Genomic DNA, 15,975 nt, shown 5'->3' on the forward strand with positions numbered 1-15,975 from the left:
TAATCTTAAAAGTTAGGGCATAAAGTCAAAGAGAAGTTGTTGAAATTGAATATACTTAACTTTCTAGAAAACTTCTGTATTGCCTGTTTTTCTCATTCTGCTGTTGACTACTTTCTGGCACTGGTCCCCGAATTTGCAAAAGGGAACCACTGGACTACATGCCCTTTAAGGTTCCAATGGCCTCGTTAATTCTGTAACATGCCACTTATAAATAACTGTTTCATACTTATTAAAATCCCTGAAGGACCCTGTCTCGGACCCTGTTGTGTGTGCTTTGTCTTGAGTCAGCACATACTTGCTGAGAAGCACATGTGATACCTGGAATGTTCTTGGAGTGAATGTGCATTCATTCACACATACTTACAAAGGATGGATAAGGTGCTGTCCTGCTCGAATTTGGAATACAAACTTGTAAAAGTTCTGAACCTGGCTCTTCATAAAGGATTACGTAAAAAAAATTTTAAGAATAAAGGTTAATGTTATTTTTACCTGCCCCATCACCAATCTCTGTTTATCTTCAGCATAGTGACAGGGTGTGTTGATGTCTTCTCTGCATTTTCAGAAATTTTGTGTCCGGCTGAAATGCTACTGATGATATTTCTTCCTTCTCACATGTTTGGGGATAAGAAATGGAGTTCAGGTGGAGAAATAAGATGATGAAATTCAGTTTAGATGTGTTTAGTTTGAAGACTAAGGCATTCAGGAGGCTGTGACTGATAGGGCTTGAATTTGGGCAAGAAATCAAGGCTGGTGATAGGAATTTCACAGTTAGTTACCAAGAGATGAGAGCTGCATGGGAGTGACTAAGATCATCAGTTTGGAAGAAAGATGAAAGCTGAGGTCAAACTTTCCTTACAGCGTGTGTCACATTCTAGTTTGTTTTATGATTGTGCACGTTTATCCAATCTCCTCCTGTTACATTGTAACTTAGTTAAGGCCATGGACTGTTTTGTCTGTCATCTCCATATCCCCCACAGTATCCAGCTCAGTGCCTTACTATATAGTGAGCTCAATATGTAGCTTTTGTGCCATATTTAGGATACAGGAAGGGAATCTAGAAAAGGAAGAAGTAGACCTGAGGCAGAAGAGGAGATTCAAAATCACTATAAGGTTGTGCTATAGAAGCCACAGGAAGTGAGTGGGTGAGAACTGAGAATTTCATTTGTTAACTTGTGGGTCATTGTCTTTAAGAGAGATGTTTGTGAAGTAAAAAGTGGAGAACACCTTGCGGACTGAATTTGTTTTTTTTTTTTTACGTATTAGTTTTCCTTAGTGTTGGATGCGAATACTAATATGATGGAGATTCTAATAAGGGAAGAAGGCAGGTTGATGTTAGGGAGCCGTGAAAGCTGAGGAGAACGGAAGAAGTTGTAGTAGCCAGAGAAGGATGGATTCAACATAGAGGACTCCGAGGAAGAGAATGTAGGGAACTAACATAATGGTGACAAAGGGCGTGGGGAAGGACGAGGTCGCTCGTGCTAGTGGAGTATCAGCATGGATTGGGAAGCTTTCTAGACAAATGGAGACCACGTTGTGAAATAGCATATAAATTAGTTGAGGAAGGTGGTTGACATCTGTGGACAGTAAGTATCTGGATGATAGATGGTTACTGACCTGTGATGGGGGTGGATCCAGGGCCTGGGAGGAGCCACAAGGAAAAAGCCTGTTGCTTGTCCTCTTTCGTTCTAGAAGGCTGTGGGAGAAGTCATACCTGAGAGAAGCTAGGGAAGGAACTAGAGAAAGAAATTGTGGGGAGGATACAGAGATAAAAATTCACATTATTTATACATTCTATATGAAAAATATGAAAAGTTTGGATTTTCTGTTATTTTAGAGAAACATGAAAATTGTTACTGTGTATATACTATATGTAAGAAATGTGAAAGTTCAAGTTTCCTGTCACTATTTTACAGAAAGGAGACACTCCTTTGCATATTGCTATTCGTGGGAGGAGTCGGAAACTGGCAGAACTTCTTTTAAGAAATCCCAAAGATGGACGGTTACTTTATAGGCCCAACAAAGCAGGCGAGACTCCCTACAACATTGACTGTAGCCATCAGAAAAGTATTTTAACTCAAATATTTGGAGCCAGTAAGTATTGGGTTTTGTACCTGACTGGGCTTTTAAGAAATGAATGTCTATGAAAAAATTAAGAGACTTCCAGCAGTTTTGCGTTTCTCACTTAACTGAAGATTATAAAAGTTAAGAAAGTTATTACTTTACTATAGAAAAATAACTTTTCCCTGTCTAAAGCTGTTTTGCATTATATTGTAGCATTCAAATTAAGTACATTCAGAGTCAACAATCAGCTTTTAAGACTTCTAGAAATCTAGCCTACTTTTCTAAAACTCTCTTCCCTCTCTTATTCTCTCAGGTATACTTTGTGCTTTTATCAAAACACACTCTGTTTTCAGAGTGTGGCTCTCTACCTTTGCTTGTGCTGTGTCCTCTCCATCCCCATGAATGTTCTTGTTAAAATCATCTCTCTCCAAGGCTGGAGTCAGTTGTCTTGTTCTCAGTGACGTTTTAACTGATCTGCCTAACCAGATACAATTTTTGCCTCATTTAAATACTTAAGCATTTGTATTTATATTTCCTTTTTTAATACTTATTATATATGGCCTTTTATTTTGTTTCTTTTAAAATTTTCTCCCTTATTTCTTTTAGAATTTTCTCCCTTCCAGATTCCAAGTTATTCAGGGCAGGGGTTCTTTCTTCTTATCTTGTATCCTCCGTAATATCTAGCACATAATGCCTTGAATGTTGTACTAAAATAGTTTTTGCTTGTAAAGGATGCACATGAGAATGTAATCATTCACATGTGGTCTTTTGAAATACGGAACAGTTTTCTACTAGAGTTAAAAAAGAGATATGTTAGTCCGAGAAACCAACAGGAGATAGTAGAATCCTGCCACTTTCCAGTTTAGCTGTTTACTTACATAAGCAAGTATGATTCTATTCAACATTATGAGTTGTATTTTAAAATATTTTTTGCTGATGATAATAATAATGCACACATTAAATTTTAAGGATTAAAACACGAATATAGTAGAAAGTGCAAATTTCCCATTGTCCTTTATCTCCTAATTTGTAATTGTTTGAATGACTTGCCAAGATTTTCTTTAGATTTCTAAAAATGTTTTAGGCTATGTATATAGCCTTAAAAAACTTGAGATACCATAATATAAAAGTTTTAAATAATGAACTATACCATATTTTAATTGTTGCATAATCTTTCATTCTAAGTTCTAATAGTACATTCAGTTCTTTATTGATGAATATTTGGTTTGTTTTGCTGTTAAAAGCTAGTGCTGGGCTTCCCTGGTGGCGCAGTGGTTGAGAATCTGCCTGCCAATGCAGGGGACACGGGTTCGAGGCCCTGGTCTGGGAAGATCCCACATGCCGCGGAGCAACTAGGCCCGTGAGCCATAATTACTGAGCCTGCGCCTCTGGAGCCTGTGCTCTGCAACAAGAGAGACCGCGATAGTGAGAGGCCCGCACACCGCGATGAAGAGTGGCCCCCACTTGCCACCACTAGAGAAAGCCCTCGCACAGAAACGAAGACCCAACACAGCCATAAATAAATAAATAAATAAAAATTAAAAAAAAAAAAAAAAGCTAGCGCTGAAGTGAACATCTTTTTTGTACGTATATCCGTTAACTCTTATTTTTAGGATTATTTTCTTGGAATAAACTCCCAGAAGTAGAATTGGCAAGTCAGTGGATGTTCAGTTTTGATAGACTTTCCAAAATGGTTGTAACAATTTCTCCTTCCTTAGACCATGTATGATAGATAGTGCAGTTTCCTGCAACCTTGCTAAAACTGGATATTTCCGGCTTCCTTAAGCTTCCTAATCAGATCAATAAGAAAAAATTTCATTTTAATTTGCATTGTAAAATTATTATTGAGATTGAGATCTTTTAATATGTTCATAGGCTATTTGCATTTTTGCTATTTTCCTCTTTGTATCCTTTGCTCTCTTTTTTCTTGAGTTTTTAAAATTATTTAAAAATTGATTTTTGTGTCTTTAAGGATATTGATCCTGTATCCAGCCTATATGTTGTATCTCTCTCCCGTGCTTATTCTTTGTTTATGGTGATGGGGTTTTTAAATTCCCCATCCAAAAGTTACATAAATTTGTAGTTTACTTGTTGGTCTTTTCCTGCAGTTCTGGCTTTAGTATTATATTGAGAAAGAAAGGCCTTTTCCACACAAAGATTTTTATAGTTTTTTCTCTTATATTTTCTTCTAGTACTTTTATAGTTTTACTCTTTACATTTAATTTTTTAATGTTTCAGAAACTTATTTTTGTTAAAGTATGAGATGCAGAGTTTTAATTTTATTAAAAAAAATGGATGACTTACTTCTCCCAACACCACTTACTAATTCATCCTTTCCCCACTGATTTGAAATGCCACATGTTAATATCCTGTGTGAGTTCTGTGATGTTGTAATTATTGTAGCTTTAGGATAATGTATTTTGATTCTTCTCCAAAGACAGCTACTTTTTGGTAGTCTTTAAATTATTTTTCATAGCTATTTTTGCATGTTCTTCTTGCTTTTCAGTTTTTCAAAATACTCTCATGGAATATTATTATTGGAATTGCCTTAAAGTGGTAGATTAATTTGGGGGAGAATTGCTCTTTTTAAGTCATTGAACCTTTCTACCTGGAACCATAGAATGTCTCTTTTTCTCTGGTTATCTATTATTATTTTCACTAACATAGCCTTTATATAGGTATTAAACATATTAAAATGATTCCGAGGGACTAGTTACTGTTTTAATCATTTTATTGATTCTAAAATGTCCTTTACTCCACATTTTAGCATCCCTGAAGTTGGAATATGTCTTATAATTGAGGGGTAAGAAAGCATCATGTCATAATTTGGCAGCACTTTTTCTTTCTTCGCTGTACATAATAATGATGCATCTTATAATTAGTAGGTATCTTAAGTTCTATGAAATATGGTATTAACTTAAGCACCTCTGAACCTATTTTTACACAGGTCTAACCATTTAAAATAAGTGATTTTCCTCAATTAAGTAAATAATAAATGAAAATTGATGCTCCTTTTTAATAGTAATGTCTTTAATGCAAGGATATGGTGTGTTTATAATTACAGGACACTTGTCTCCTACGGAAACAGATGGTGACATGCTTGGTTATGATTTGTACAGCAGTGCCCTGGCAGATATTCTCAGTGAACCTACCATGCAGCCGCCCATTTGTGTGGGGCTGTATGCACAGTGGGGAAGTGGGAAATCCTTCTTGCTCAAGAAACTAGAAGGTATAGGGCATGTTTGTAAAAAGTCTGCATATATAACAAAGTTTTCTCTTGTGTATTTTTTTTTTTAAGTAAAGAAGAATAGAGGTTTTTTTTTTAACATCTTTATTGGAATATAATTGCTTTACAATGGTGTGTTAGTTTCTGCTTTATAACAAAGTGAATCAGTTATACATATAAATGTGTTCCCATATCTCTTCCCTCTTGCATCTCCCTCCCTCCCACCCACCCTATCCCACCCCTCTAGGTGGTCACAAAGCACCGAGCTGATCTCCCTGTGCTATGCGGCTGCTTCCCACTAGCTATCTGCTTTACGTTTGGTAGTGTATATATGTCCATGCCACTCTCTCACTTTGTCACAGCTTACCCTTCCCCCTCCCCATATCCTCAAGTCCATTCTCTAGTAGGTCTGTGTCTTTATTCCCGTCTTGCCCCTAGGTTCTTCATGACCTTTTTTTTTTTTCTTTCTTAGATTCCATATATATGTGTTAGCATACAGTATTTGTTTTTCTCTTTCTGACTTACTTCACTCTGTATGACAGTCTAGGTCCATCCACCTCACTACAAATAACTCAATTTCATTTCCTTTTATGGCTGAGTAATATTCCATTGTATATATGTGCCACATCTTCTTTATCCATTCATCTGTTGATGGACACTTAGGTTGCTTCCATGTCCTGGCTATTGTAAATAGAGCTGCTATGAACATTTTGGTACATGACTCTTTTTGAATTATGGTTTTCTCAGGGTATATGCCCAGTAGTGGGATTGCTGGGTCGTATGGTAGAAAAGAGTTTTATGTATGGGTATGTGGTTGATCCTCCACACCGTTATTTGAGTTCTCTTTCTAAAACAGAGATCCAGCTGTGTTATAGCATACTTAAAACCCCTTCGTAGCACATTCCCTGCGAATGCTGTTTATAACCGTCCTACCCAGGCCCTTCACAGACTGTCAGTTTGCGTGAGCACCCCTGCTGGGACTGCCCCCTGTGTGTGCTCAGGGCTGTACGCGTAGGGGCTCTCTGCGCCCACGCGAGCCCACTAGACCCTTCCTGAGTGGCCTCCTCTACTAGGAGCTTCCTGGACAGGTCCCCCACCTCCCCGCTAAGCCCCACTCCTTTTGTTTGGCAAAATCTCACTCGTTCTTCAAGGACAGGTGTCAGTATTGCCTGTAAAATTCTTGCTAAGTTTTGTAGTAAGAATGCCTTGTTAAGGACTCATCTGGACTGAGCGCACACCTTTAAGAGCAGTGATCCTCAAATGTAATTGGAGGGAGGAGGGGTGAGGAGGAGCAGAGAGGAATGGTGGTGCTAGCTAGGTATAATAGTTTGAAGACACATAACAGAGTAATAGTTTTTAGTTTTATATCTGGAAACAGTACCTTTTTGATTGTATAATACAAAGCACAAGAATAAATACCAACAAAATCTTGACAGATGGGAATATATGAAAGAGGATTTTGTGCATTTTCAGTAGGAAGCAAGAGAGTGGGTAGGACAAGGGTCAAGGGTAGAGGTACCTCTAGGGAATGAGATTCTTATCAGAAGAGAACATTGGTTAAAATGGTTAAGTAGCAGCATTCTATCTAGAGACTTGGTAAGTGCTCAGTAAATGTTTATATTGAAAATGTGAAATTTTCAAAATGTTTGAAGTTGTATTTCTTAAATAAAACAGAAATAATGTTTTCATATTAATTTCTCTTTCAGATGAAATGAAAACCTTTGCAGGACAACAGATTGAACCTCTTTTTCAGTTTTCATGGCTTATAGTATTTCTGACCCTGCTCCTTTGTGGAGGGCTTGGTTTATTGTTTGCTTTTACGATTGACCCAAATCTTGGAATAGCAGTGTCATTGAGCTTCTTGGCTCTCTTATATATATTTTTTAGTAAGTCCTTGCCTTTTGTCTTTTTCAAAAATGTAGAGAATGTCAAAACTCATTGTTTTACTTAAAATTGGGTCTATGTCTTTCTCCTAAAGTCTGTAAGAGGTTTTCATAATTAGGTGAGAAAATTGATTTTTTGCTATTTTGTAAGTTGGCCTAGAGGAACATTGTCCCCAGCCTGGCTGGTACAGCTTTAAAAACTAGTGCAGTACTTGTTAATATTGAAGCAGAACTTTTATTTATTATACTTTCCCTTTTATATGTTAATTAATGATTTATATTTAAATCTTTTTCTGAAAATAAGTTTTTATAGCGGTCATGGCGTGCTCTTGATCATTTTGACCATGACTGTAATTTTTATTTTATCTAAAAGCAAAGTAATAGATATATATAATCCCTGTTCTCAGGAGTGTCTTCAGTTGCAAGAAAGGAAATAGATTTACCTTTGGAGGAACTACTGGTAACTTCAGCAGTTGCAAGTAGTGATAAAACCAGTCTTTTACGTTTGAATCTGAACTAAGGGTTATGTTTCTGTTTAAGGCATTATCTTTCTGATTGTGTTTCTTATGTCATATTTTAGTCAGCTTACTTTCCATTTTTCACATACCTGATGTATGTTGGGGGAGGTTAATTAATTGAGGAATTCTTTGAGGAGTAGTTAGGAAATGGAATGGGACCATGAAAATTATGTTAAGTCTACCCGTTACTACTTGATACTTGACTGTTTGGAGAAAAGAGGCTGCTTGACTAATGATTGTTCTGGATAATTTTGTTTTAAACCGTGAATTTCAGTTGTTGTTTACTTTGGTGGACGAAGGGAAGGAGAGAATTGGAATTGGGCCTGGGTCCTCAGTACTAGATTGGCAAGACATATTGGGTATTTGGAGCTCCTCCTCAAATTGATGTTTGTGAATCCGCCTGAATTGCCAGAGCAAACCACTAAAGCTTTACCTGTGAGGTGAGTTGGTCCCTTTGACAGAAGTAACTTTTAATAAGATGAAGCAAGTAAAAGTTTATAATGCATCATTTCTCAATGTATATTCCAAAAAAACATTGGTCCCTTAAACTTTTTAATGTGAGAAATAAAGCAAACAAATACTCCCTGGTCAAATCTGTGTGGGAAACACTTCATATTATAGCTCCCTCTTGTACATTAAAGGATCAGAGACACCTTTTCATAAAGAAATCAATTTAACTTTGATTTACCATATTTTATTTGAGCATAAACCCATGTTCCCCCCCTTATGACACCTGTTATCAACCTTTGGACAAATTTGAAAAGAGTGCTGGTCTATTTGAAAAGAGTGAAAGGAGTCCTGGCATCTCTTTACATCTGGGTGTAACTTCGGCAACTCAGCTTGTGCTCCGAGCTGCTCTTTCCTCACCTGTGGAAATATATTTACCCACTCCTCTAAAATTATTATTAATATCAAATAGGAAATGTATAAGAAAACAGTTCAGAAAAGATGAGAAACATGTAAGTCAAAGAGTAAAGGAAAGCTAGAGGGCTCCAGAGGAAAGTAAAATGAAAAAAAAAAAAAAAAAGTTTAGAACACTGAAAGCAAAAGGAATTCAATAGAAATTAGTAAAATAATTAGTAATAATTAGTTAAATATGCACTAAAAGATTAAGAATTTAAAAATTATTATAAGATAAAATATGTTTAAGTTAAGCTGAAAGTAAATAGGCCAAACCAGATAAGACATCAAAAGTATAATATAAGAGAGGAAGATAAAAATAAAAGTTTACAAGTAATTGGCACATAGGAGTAAGTATTAAGAAAAGGATTTAAAATGAGAAGTTAAAATGAAAAGCGTAAAAAGAAAACATGCAGAGTGTAATAAAAGAATTGGAGAAGATATTTTTACATAAAATAAAAACACTTTAATGAGATGGTATTTTTTTAAAAAATTAGAACAATTAAACTAGCATGCATATACATAGTACAATGTGATCCTAGATTGTATTTTGAAAGCAATGCCTATCTACAGGATTGAGATGAGAGTTTAGTTTAGGGGTAGAAGGGAAGAAAGGAACTAATGCAGAAATAATATCCATTCAGAGACTCAAAATACAAATAATTCAGTTATTTTGCAGAACAACTGTGAAATGAATATTTTATAGCTTCTTCTAAATCCCTGGTAGATGTTTAAGCTATAAATAAAACATTCTAAAGCTTGAGTTTTTAAATGGCATTCAATTCTTAATTACTATAATATTTTCTCAAGGTTTTAATCTCTTCGGTTGGTGCTTAGAAAACTTTATGCAGCATTTTTTGGCTGATATGGGGTGTCACCTTTTAATCGTTTTAATCGTTGTATCATGAGATCCGTTGAGATGTCTGATTCCTTGGCTAAGCTGTCATAATCTTTTTCCCTTTCTGCCTTTAGTCAGAATTACTTCATATAAGTCTACCACATTGAACTTTTGTTATTGCCTTTTCCTGAGAAAGGTATATAAGATGTTAGAAATGGAAGATACCTAATTACAAGTTGTTTTCCCTCCTTAGAATTTTAAAAACATTTTGAAAGAGACATGAAGAAATACAGGCCAAATGATAGAGATAACATAAGTTGAAATCGTTTCTTTAGATAGCTGAGTAACATTTTCTTTCCCCTTTCCCCAAGGTTTTTGTTTACAGATTATAATAGGTTGTCCAGTGTAGGTGGAGAAACATCAATGGCTGAAATGATTGCCACCCTCTCGGATGCTTGTGAAAGAGAGTTTGGCTTTTTGGCAACCAGGCTTTTCCGAGTATTCAAGACTGAAGATACGCAGGGTAGGACCTCCTTCTCTTCTTTGTGTGTATGTAGGGCTTGAGGATGGGATGGATGAAATGCATGAAAACATGAATTGAACATCAGATTCGTCATATGCTGTCACCGTAATGATTGAGATTTTCTGGATGCTTGACATGTTAAAACCATTTGTTGTATTACAGGTAAAAATAAATGGAAAAAAACGTGTTGTCTCCCATCTTTTGTCATCTTCCTTTTTATCTTTGGCTGCATTATTGCTGGAATTACTCTTCTGACTATATTCAGAGTTGACCCAAAGCATCTGACAGTGAATGCCGTCCTCATATCAATTGCGTCGATAGTGGGATTGGCCTTTGTGCTGAATTGTCGTACATGGTGGCAGGTGCTGGACTCTCTCCTGAATTCTCAAAGGAAACGCCTCCATAATGCTGCCTCTAAACTGCACAAATTGAAAAGTGAAGGATTCATGAAAGTAAGCACTCACTGCTTCTTAGAAAATAATCCTGGGAGTTTCCTGGTGATCCAGTGGTTAGGACTGCGCGCTTTCACTGCCGAGGGCCGGAGTTCAATCCCTGGTCGGGAGGAACTAAGATCCCACAAGCTGTGCAGAAAATAATCCTAATGTGAATATGCTCCCCATGACCATGGGGCTTTAGGGAGTGTCTTCTCTAAGTGTTAAAGCATTGCATTTGTTTTTAGTTTTACTCTAGATTTTTCCTATGAAAATACATATGTGAAGTGGGAAAAGTTACAAAAATAACATATTTTTATAAAACAGACTTTTATAAGATACTCAAAAAGTTGCAGATTATTCCACAGTTGGTGATTACTACCTAATAATACAGGTTGCTCTAGAGCCTGGTAGAGTAAGCAGATTGAACCACCAAAACATGTAAGATAGGAACATACTTTTAGAACAAAAAAGGGCTTTATACAATTATCTGCAGCCCCTTAACTTTGATGAAGGTGACATGCCATCAGGGAGTCAAATGTAGTGTGGTATTTAGATCATTTGGATTTGCATTCAAATATGTCTTCTGACATTCAGAGCATGGGATCTCAGCAAGTAAGTCACTCAACCAAGTTTGTCCTTTTAAAATGGATATGACAGTGTCTACCTTATTGTAATAAATGCTCTAATTTAGGAGAAACACTCGCTGCAGTTTTAAGTGGAACCACAACTGGCAGTGAGGACTTTGGATTTCTTTTCTTCCTTTAGCTGACTTTCTGTCAGGCTTTTTAAGAAATGTGTTTAACTTTCTCAGATTTCAGTGCTTTGTATCCTTTCTTTTGCACAGGTTCTTAAGTGTGAAGTGGAATTGATGGCCAGGATGGCAAAAACCATTGACAGCTTCACTCAGAATCAGACAAGGCTGGTGGTTATCATCGATGGGTTAGATGCCTGTGAGCAGGACAGAGTACTCCAGATGCTGGACACCGTATGTCTTCACCAACCTGAAACTTGTCATTGTCACATATGTGGCAGCTGAGAGGAATCGCTTCATGAATATCTCAAGTGGAGTTTGAATAATACTTCTTTTGTAAAAACAACCATATTTTATGCAGAAACATAGCAAGAGTAAAAGTTTCATCACAAGCAGATTTAAACAATTCTAGCTTAACGGCAGTGTGAGGAAAAAAGTGAATAGAGGGTCTCTAAAGTCCATAGTGACTCCAGCTTTTCTTTGCAGATAGTTATGGTTAGAATAGAGATAAGGGTAGGGAAACCACAGAATTTGTAGAGTTCTGTTAAAGTAAGGCATGTCAGTGGCTCTCTGTAAGGTACGTTATAAGCAGCAGTGTGTAACTGGGGTCGGAGACCAATGTGTTTAGTACGTCATATATGTTCATGAATATTTCTCATGTGTATTGATCTTACCTCTTGTGTAGACCATAAGTGTCTCGAAATACGACAGGATTAATTGTTTTCTCTGGAGATTTTGTGACTGTCAAATGTTGAAAAATTGTCAGATGGTGACAGACCAGATTGAGACTTTGGTAAAATTTGTTTTCATATAGAATAATACTTGAATGAAAAGGAAATGTTATTTTAAAAATATAGTCACCAAAGGACAACACAGATTTTGAAAAGGTGTTTTATTACTTTGGATAATTTAAAATTTTTATCTTATCATAACTATACATTTCTTCTACCACAGGTCCGAGTTCTGTTTTCAAAAGGCCCATTCATTGCTATTTTTGCAAGTGATCCACATATTATTATAAAGGCAATTAACCAGAACCTCAACAGCGTGCTTCGTGACTCAAACATCAATGGACATGACTATATGCGCAACATAGTTCATCTGCCTGTTTTCCTCAATAGTCGTGGACTAAGCAGTGCAAGAAAATTTCTTGTAACTTCAACAACTAATGGAGATATTCCATGCTCAGATAATACAGGTAAAGATCAAGTTCCTCAGGTACTTTGGGTTTGAAGTAGTTCTGTAGTTTTTTATGGTGCATCTCCTTTTACCTTGAAAAATATTGTTCATATTTCATTACTCTTTAAATATCACATACAACAGAGTTTTAATACAATGGTGCTTTCTTGATAAATTCTTTAAGGGATGCAGGAAGATGCTGACAGGAGAGTTTCACAAAACAGCCTTGGAGAGATGACAAAACTTGGTAGTAAGACGGCCCTTAATAGACGGGTAAGTTACCTTATGTTTTGAGCCATTTGTTTGTATTGCTATTATTTAAATAAAACCAAGGTGATGCCACGTAATATTTTATAAATACTGCGTTGAGCTCATCAAGTAAATTTTATCATCGGATTTCCTTTCAGCTTCAGGTGGTTTTTCAAGGAATGTCTGAACCTAGAGCCATAATAACTGTAAATTATATAGGAGTGCCTGTCCTCTCCCAGCCTGCTCTCAGCCCAGGTGCCACTCCAGACTCCAGACCAATTGAATCAGAACCTCTGAGAGTGAGATTTTAAAGCTCCCCAGATGATTTCATCGAGGGTTAGAGAACCACTGGGTTCATTCCAGATCAAGTTGTGTTCATTCCAGGGACCCATGTCACCATAGCAGTAAGGGAGAGAGAGGCTCGTAGTGTGAGAACAATTCTTTGCTTTGTTTTCCTGTTGGCCTTCCTCCTTCCCTGATGTTTGTGAGATGTGTACTCTTTTTTTTTCTCCCCACGTAGTGATTTTGTGCCTTTCCCAGTCCCTTGGTTTTCTCCTGGAACACTGTAGTTTCCCTGTCCTACCCTATCTTTAGGCGCCTTCTTTTGTAAAGAATAAGGGAGTATTACAAGGCAGGAAGATGTCCGCTGGCAGGTAAGTTATGGTGGTAGTGCTGCTTAAGGATGGCTAGGTTGGGCTAGCATTGGCGCCGTTTATTTTCCCCCTAGTTTGCTAACATTAAATTGGGACATTTTACATTTTAAAAAATGTGTCTTCAGTGATATTTTGACTTTATGCCTCTACCACGTACAATTATGGATGTGAAAATAATATTATGAATGACAGCTGACAGCTCTAAATTAAGAGCAGGGTGTGATTTACAGTTTTGAATTTCTCTCCTGGGAGTCTGGACTCTTGGGCTCCCTGTAATTGTATCCACATTCCCCTGTCTCATGACCTTAGATGAGAACGCACCTTTGTTGTGCCTGTTCCTCCTCTGATTAGATGGGATTCCCTGCCCCACCCCAGCCAGGAGAGAGCCTTTAATTCTTATGCAGATGTGAGGATAGTTAGAGCAGCTGTGTCATACGTTTAAAAATAACCTAAAAATCAAAATGCTGAATCCTTAAATCTAGACGAGGGGTTATTTGCTTTATTATTTCAGGGTTCCTATAAATACTGAGCTCCCATAAGAGTTTGAGTTGAATTTTCTTTACACAATTCTGCTTGTTTATGATCTTCAAGGCATCGAGCTTTCTCTGTACAGCTATAAATCAAAATACATCTGAAGCTAAACCATAGCATTTGATGCAGTTGCTGCTAATATTACTTTATAACTGTTCTGTAAATATTCTGCCTCAGGAAGTAATAATAATACTTTTTATTACTATATAGTCTTCCTCTTTGACTAAAATTTTGGATTGTTTTTGTTGTTGACATAAACATACATTAACTTCTCAAAAAGCCTTAAGTTCTCAGGCTCGAAGTATGGGTTCACTGTTTCAGGATACTTACCGAAGAAGGCAGATGCAGCGCACGATTACTCGGCAGATGTCCTTTGATCTTACAAAACTGCTGGTTACAGAGGACTGGTTCAGTGACATAAGTCCTCAGACCATGAGAAGATTACTTAATATTGTTTCTGTGACAGGTGAATTTTGTTTTCTTACTGTCGTATGGTAGATAATAAGTTTTAACATTAACAAAGCAATTCAATTTCAGAAACAAAAGGATGTACTGGGTTTATATGTTTACACTGCTGAATACCAGTTTTATTTGCATTAAGTGTGTCTAATAAAACCAATATTAGCTTTGACAATGAAAATCAACTACCAGTTGTCTACTGTTATTTTAAAACTCGATGATTTAAAAATTTTTAAATTTCATCTTAGCTTTAATTTTTCTCTTTGTATAAACATAATTTTATGCTAATTTGTATAACTGAGTATAATTAATTTATAATTTAAAATGTTGAAATTCAGATTTTACATGCTGCTCTTTCTGTTTTCAAATGATATATATTTTTTCTTTTTTTATTGTGTTAAATGAAATACACATAAAAATTTATCATCTTAACCATTTTTAAGGGTACAGTTCACATAGCTGTGTAGCCGTCACTACCATCCATCTCCGTAACTCTTCATCTTGTAAAACTGAAACTCTGTACTCATCCTCCCGCTCCTCTCCCCCCAGCCCCTGGCAACCACCGTTACACTTTGTCTCTATGATTTTGGCTACTCTAAATACCTCATATAGTTGGAATCATACAATATTTGTCTTTCTGTGACTGGCTTATTTCATTTAGCATAATTTTATCAAGGTTCACCCATGTTATAGCATATTTCAGAATTTTCTTCCTTTTTAAGGCTAATATTCTACTGTATGTATATACCAAGTTTTGCTTATCCATTGCTAACATTATGGACATGTGGGTTGGACATGTGGGTTGCTTCCATGTTTTTAGCTGTTGTGAATAATGCTGCTATAACACGGGTGTTCAAATATGTTTTGGAGACAGTGCTTTCAGTTCTTTTTTGGTATATACCCAAATTGCTGGGTCACATGGTATTTCTATTTTAAATTTTTGGTGGAACCTCCATACTTTTTTCCATAGTAAAAAAAGAAGTTTTTCCCACCAACAGTAAACAAGCAATTTTTCTACATCCTCACCAACCTTGTTGTTTTCTGGTTTTTTGATAGTAGCTATCCCAGTGGGTGTGAGGTGGTATCCCATTGTAGTTTTGACTTGCATTTCCCTAATGATTAGTGATGTTGAGCATCTTTTCATGTGCTTATTGGCCATTAATATATCTTCTTTGGAGAAATGTCTGTTCAAGTCCTTTGCCAATTTTTGAGTCGGACTTTTTTTTGCTGTTGTTGTTGTTGAGTTTTAGGAGTCCTCTGTATATTCTGGATATTAATCCCTTTTCAGATATATGATTTTCAAATATTTTCTCCCATTCCGTGGGTTGCCTTTTTATTCTACAGATAGTGTCTTTTGATATACAAAATTTAAAATTTTTTATTAAGTTCAGTTTGTCTATTTTTTTCTTCTGTTACCTGTGCTTTTGGTGTCATGTCAAGAAATCATTGCCAAATCCAATATCATGAAGTTTTTATCCTATGTTTTCTAATGCTTTAAGTCTTAAATTTAGGTCCTTGAACCATTTTGAGTTAATTTTTGTATATGGTGTTAGGTAAGTTCAACTTCATTATTTTGCATATGGATATCCAGTTTTCCAAACATCGTTTATTGAAAAGACTGTCCTTTCCCCATTGAATGGTCTTGGCACCCTTGTCAAAAATCATCTGACCATATATGTGAGGATTTATTTCTGGGTTCACTATTCTGTTCTGTTGGTCTGTATGTCTGCATTTTGCCAGTATCACACTGTTTTGATTACTGTAACTTTG

At 36.3% G+C, this 15,975-nt stretch overlaps 1 protein-coding gene across 17 annotated transcripts in view; it reads left to right on the forward strand.

The window, feature by feature from the left end:
• Positions 1 to 15,975, forward strand: part of KIDINS220 (kinase D interacting substrate 220) — a 105,568-nt gene that overhangs the window by 30,120 nt on the left and 59,473 nt on the right. For all 17 annotated transcript variants that reach the window (XM_007195667.2, XM_057558768.1, XM_057558780.1 and 14 more), the window contains exons 12-21: positions 1,914 to 2,091; positions 5,126 to 5,290; positions 6,994 to 7,173; positions 7,963 to 8,128; positions 9,798 to 9,949; positions 10,112 to 10,401; positions 11,228 to 11,368; positions 12,089 to 12,332; positions 12,498 to 12,586; positions 14,068 to 14,212. In XM_007195667.2, coding sequence (XP_007195729.2) covers positions 1,914 to 2,091; positions 5,126 to 5,290; positions 6,994 to 7,173; positions 7,963 to 8,128; positions 9,798 to 9,949; positions 10,112 to 10,401; positions 11,228 to 11,368; positions 12,089 to 12,332; positions 12,498 to 12,586; positions 14,068 to 14,212 — 1,750 coding nt within the window. The remainder of the gene's footprint in view (positions 1 to 1,913; positions 2,092 to 5,125; positions 5,291 to 6,993; positions 7,174 to 7,962; positions 8,129 to 9,797; positions 9,950 to 10,111; positions 10,402 to 11,227; positions 11,369 to 12,088; positions 12,333 to 12,497; positions 12,587 to 14,067; positions 14,213 to 15,975) is intronic.

Source organism: Balaenoptera acutorostrata, chromosome 12 (assembly GCF_949987535.1).
Source record: "Balaenoptera acutorostrata chromosome 12, mBalAcu1.1, whole genome shotgun sequence".
Lineage (NCBI taxonomy): Eukaryota > Metazoa > Chordata > Mammalia > Artiodactyla > Balaenopteridae > Balaenoptera > Balaenoptera acutorostrata.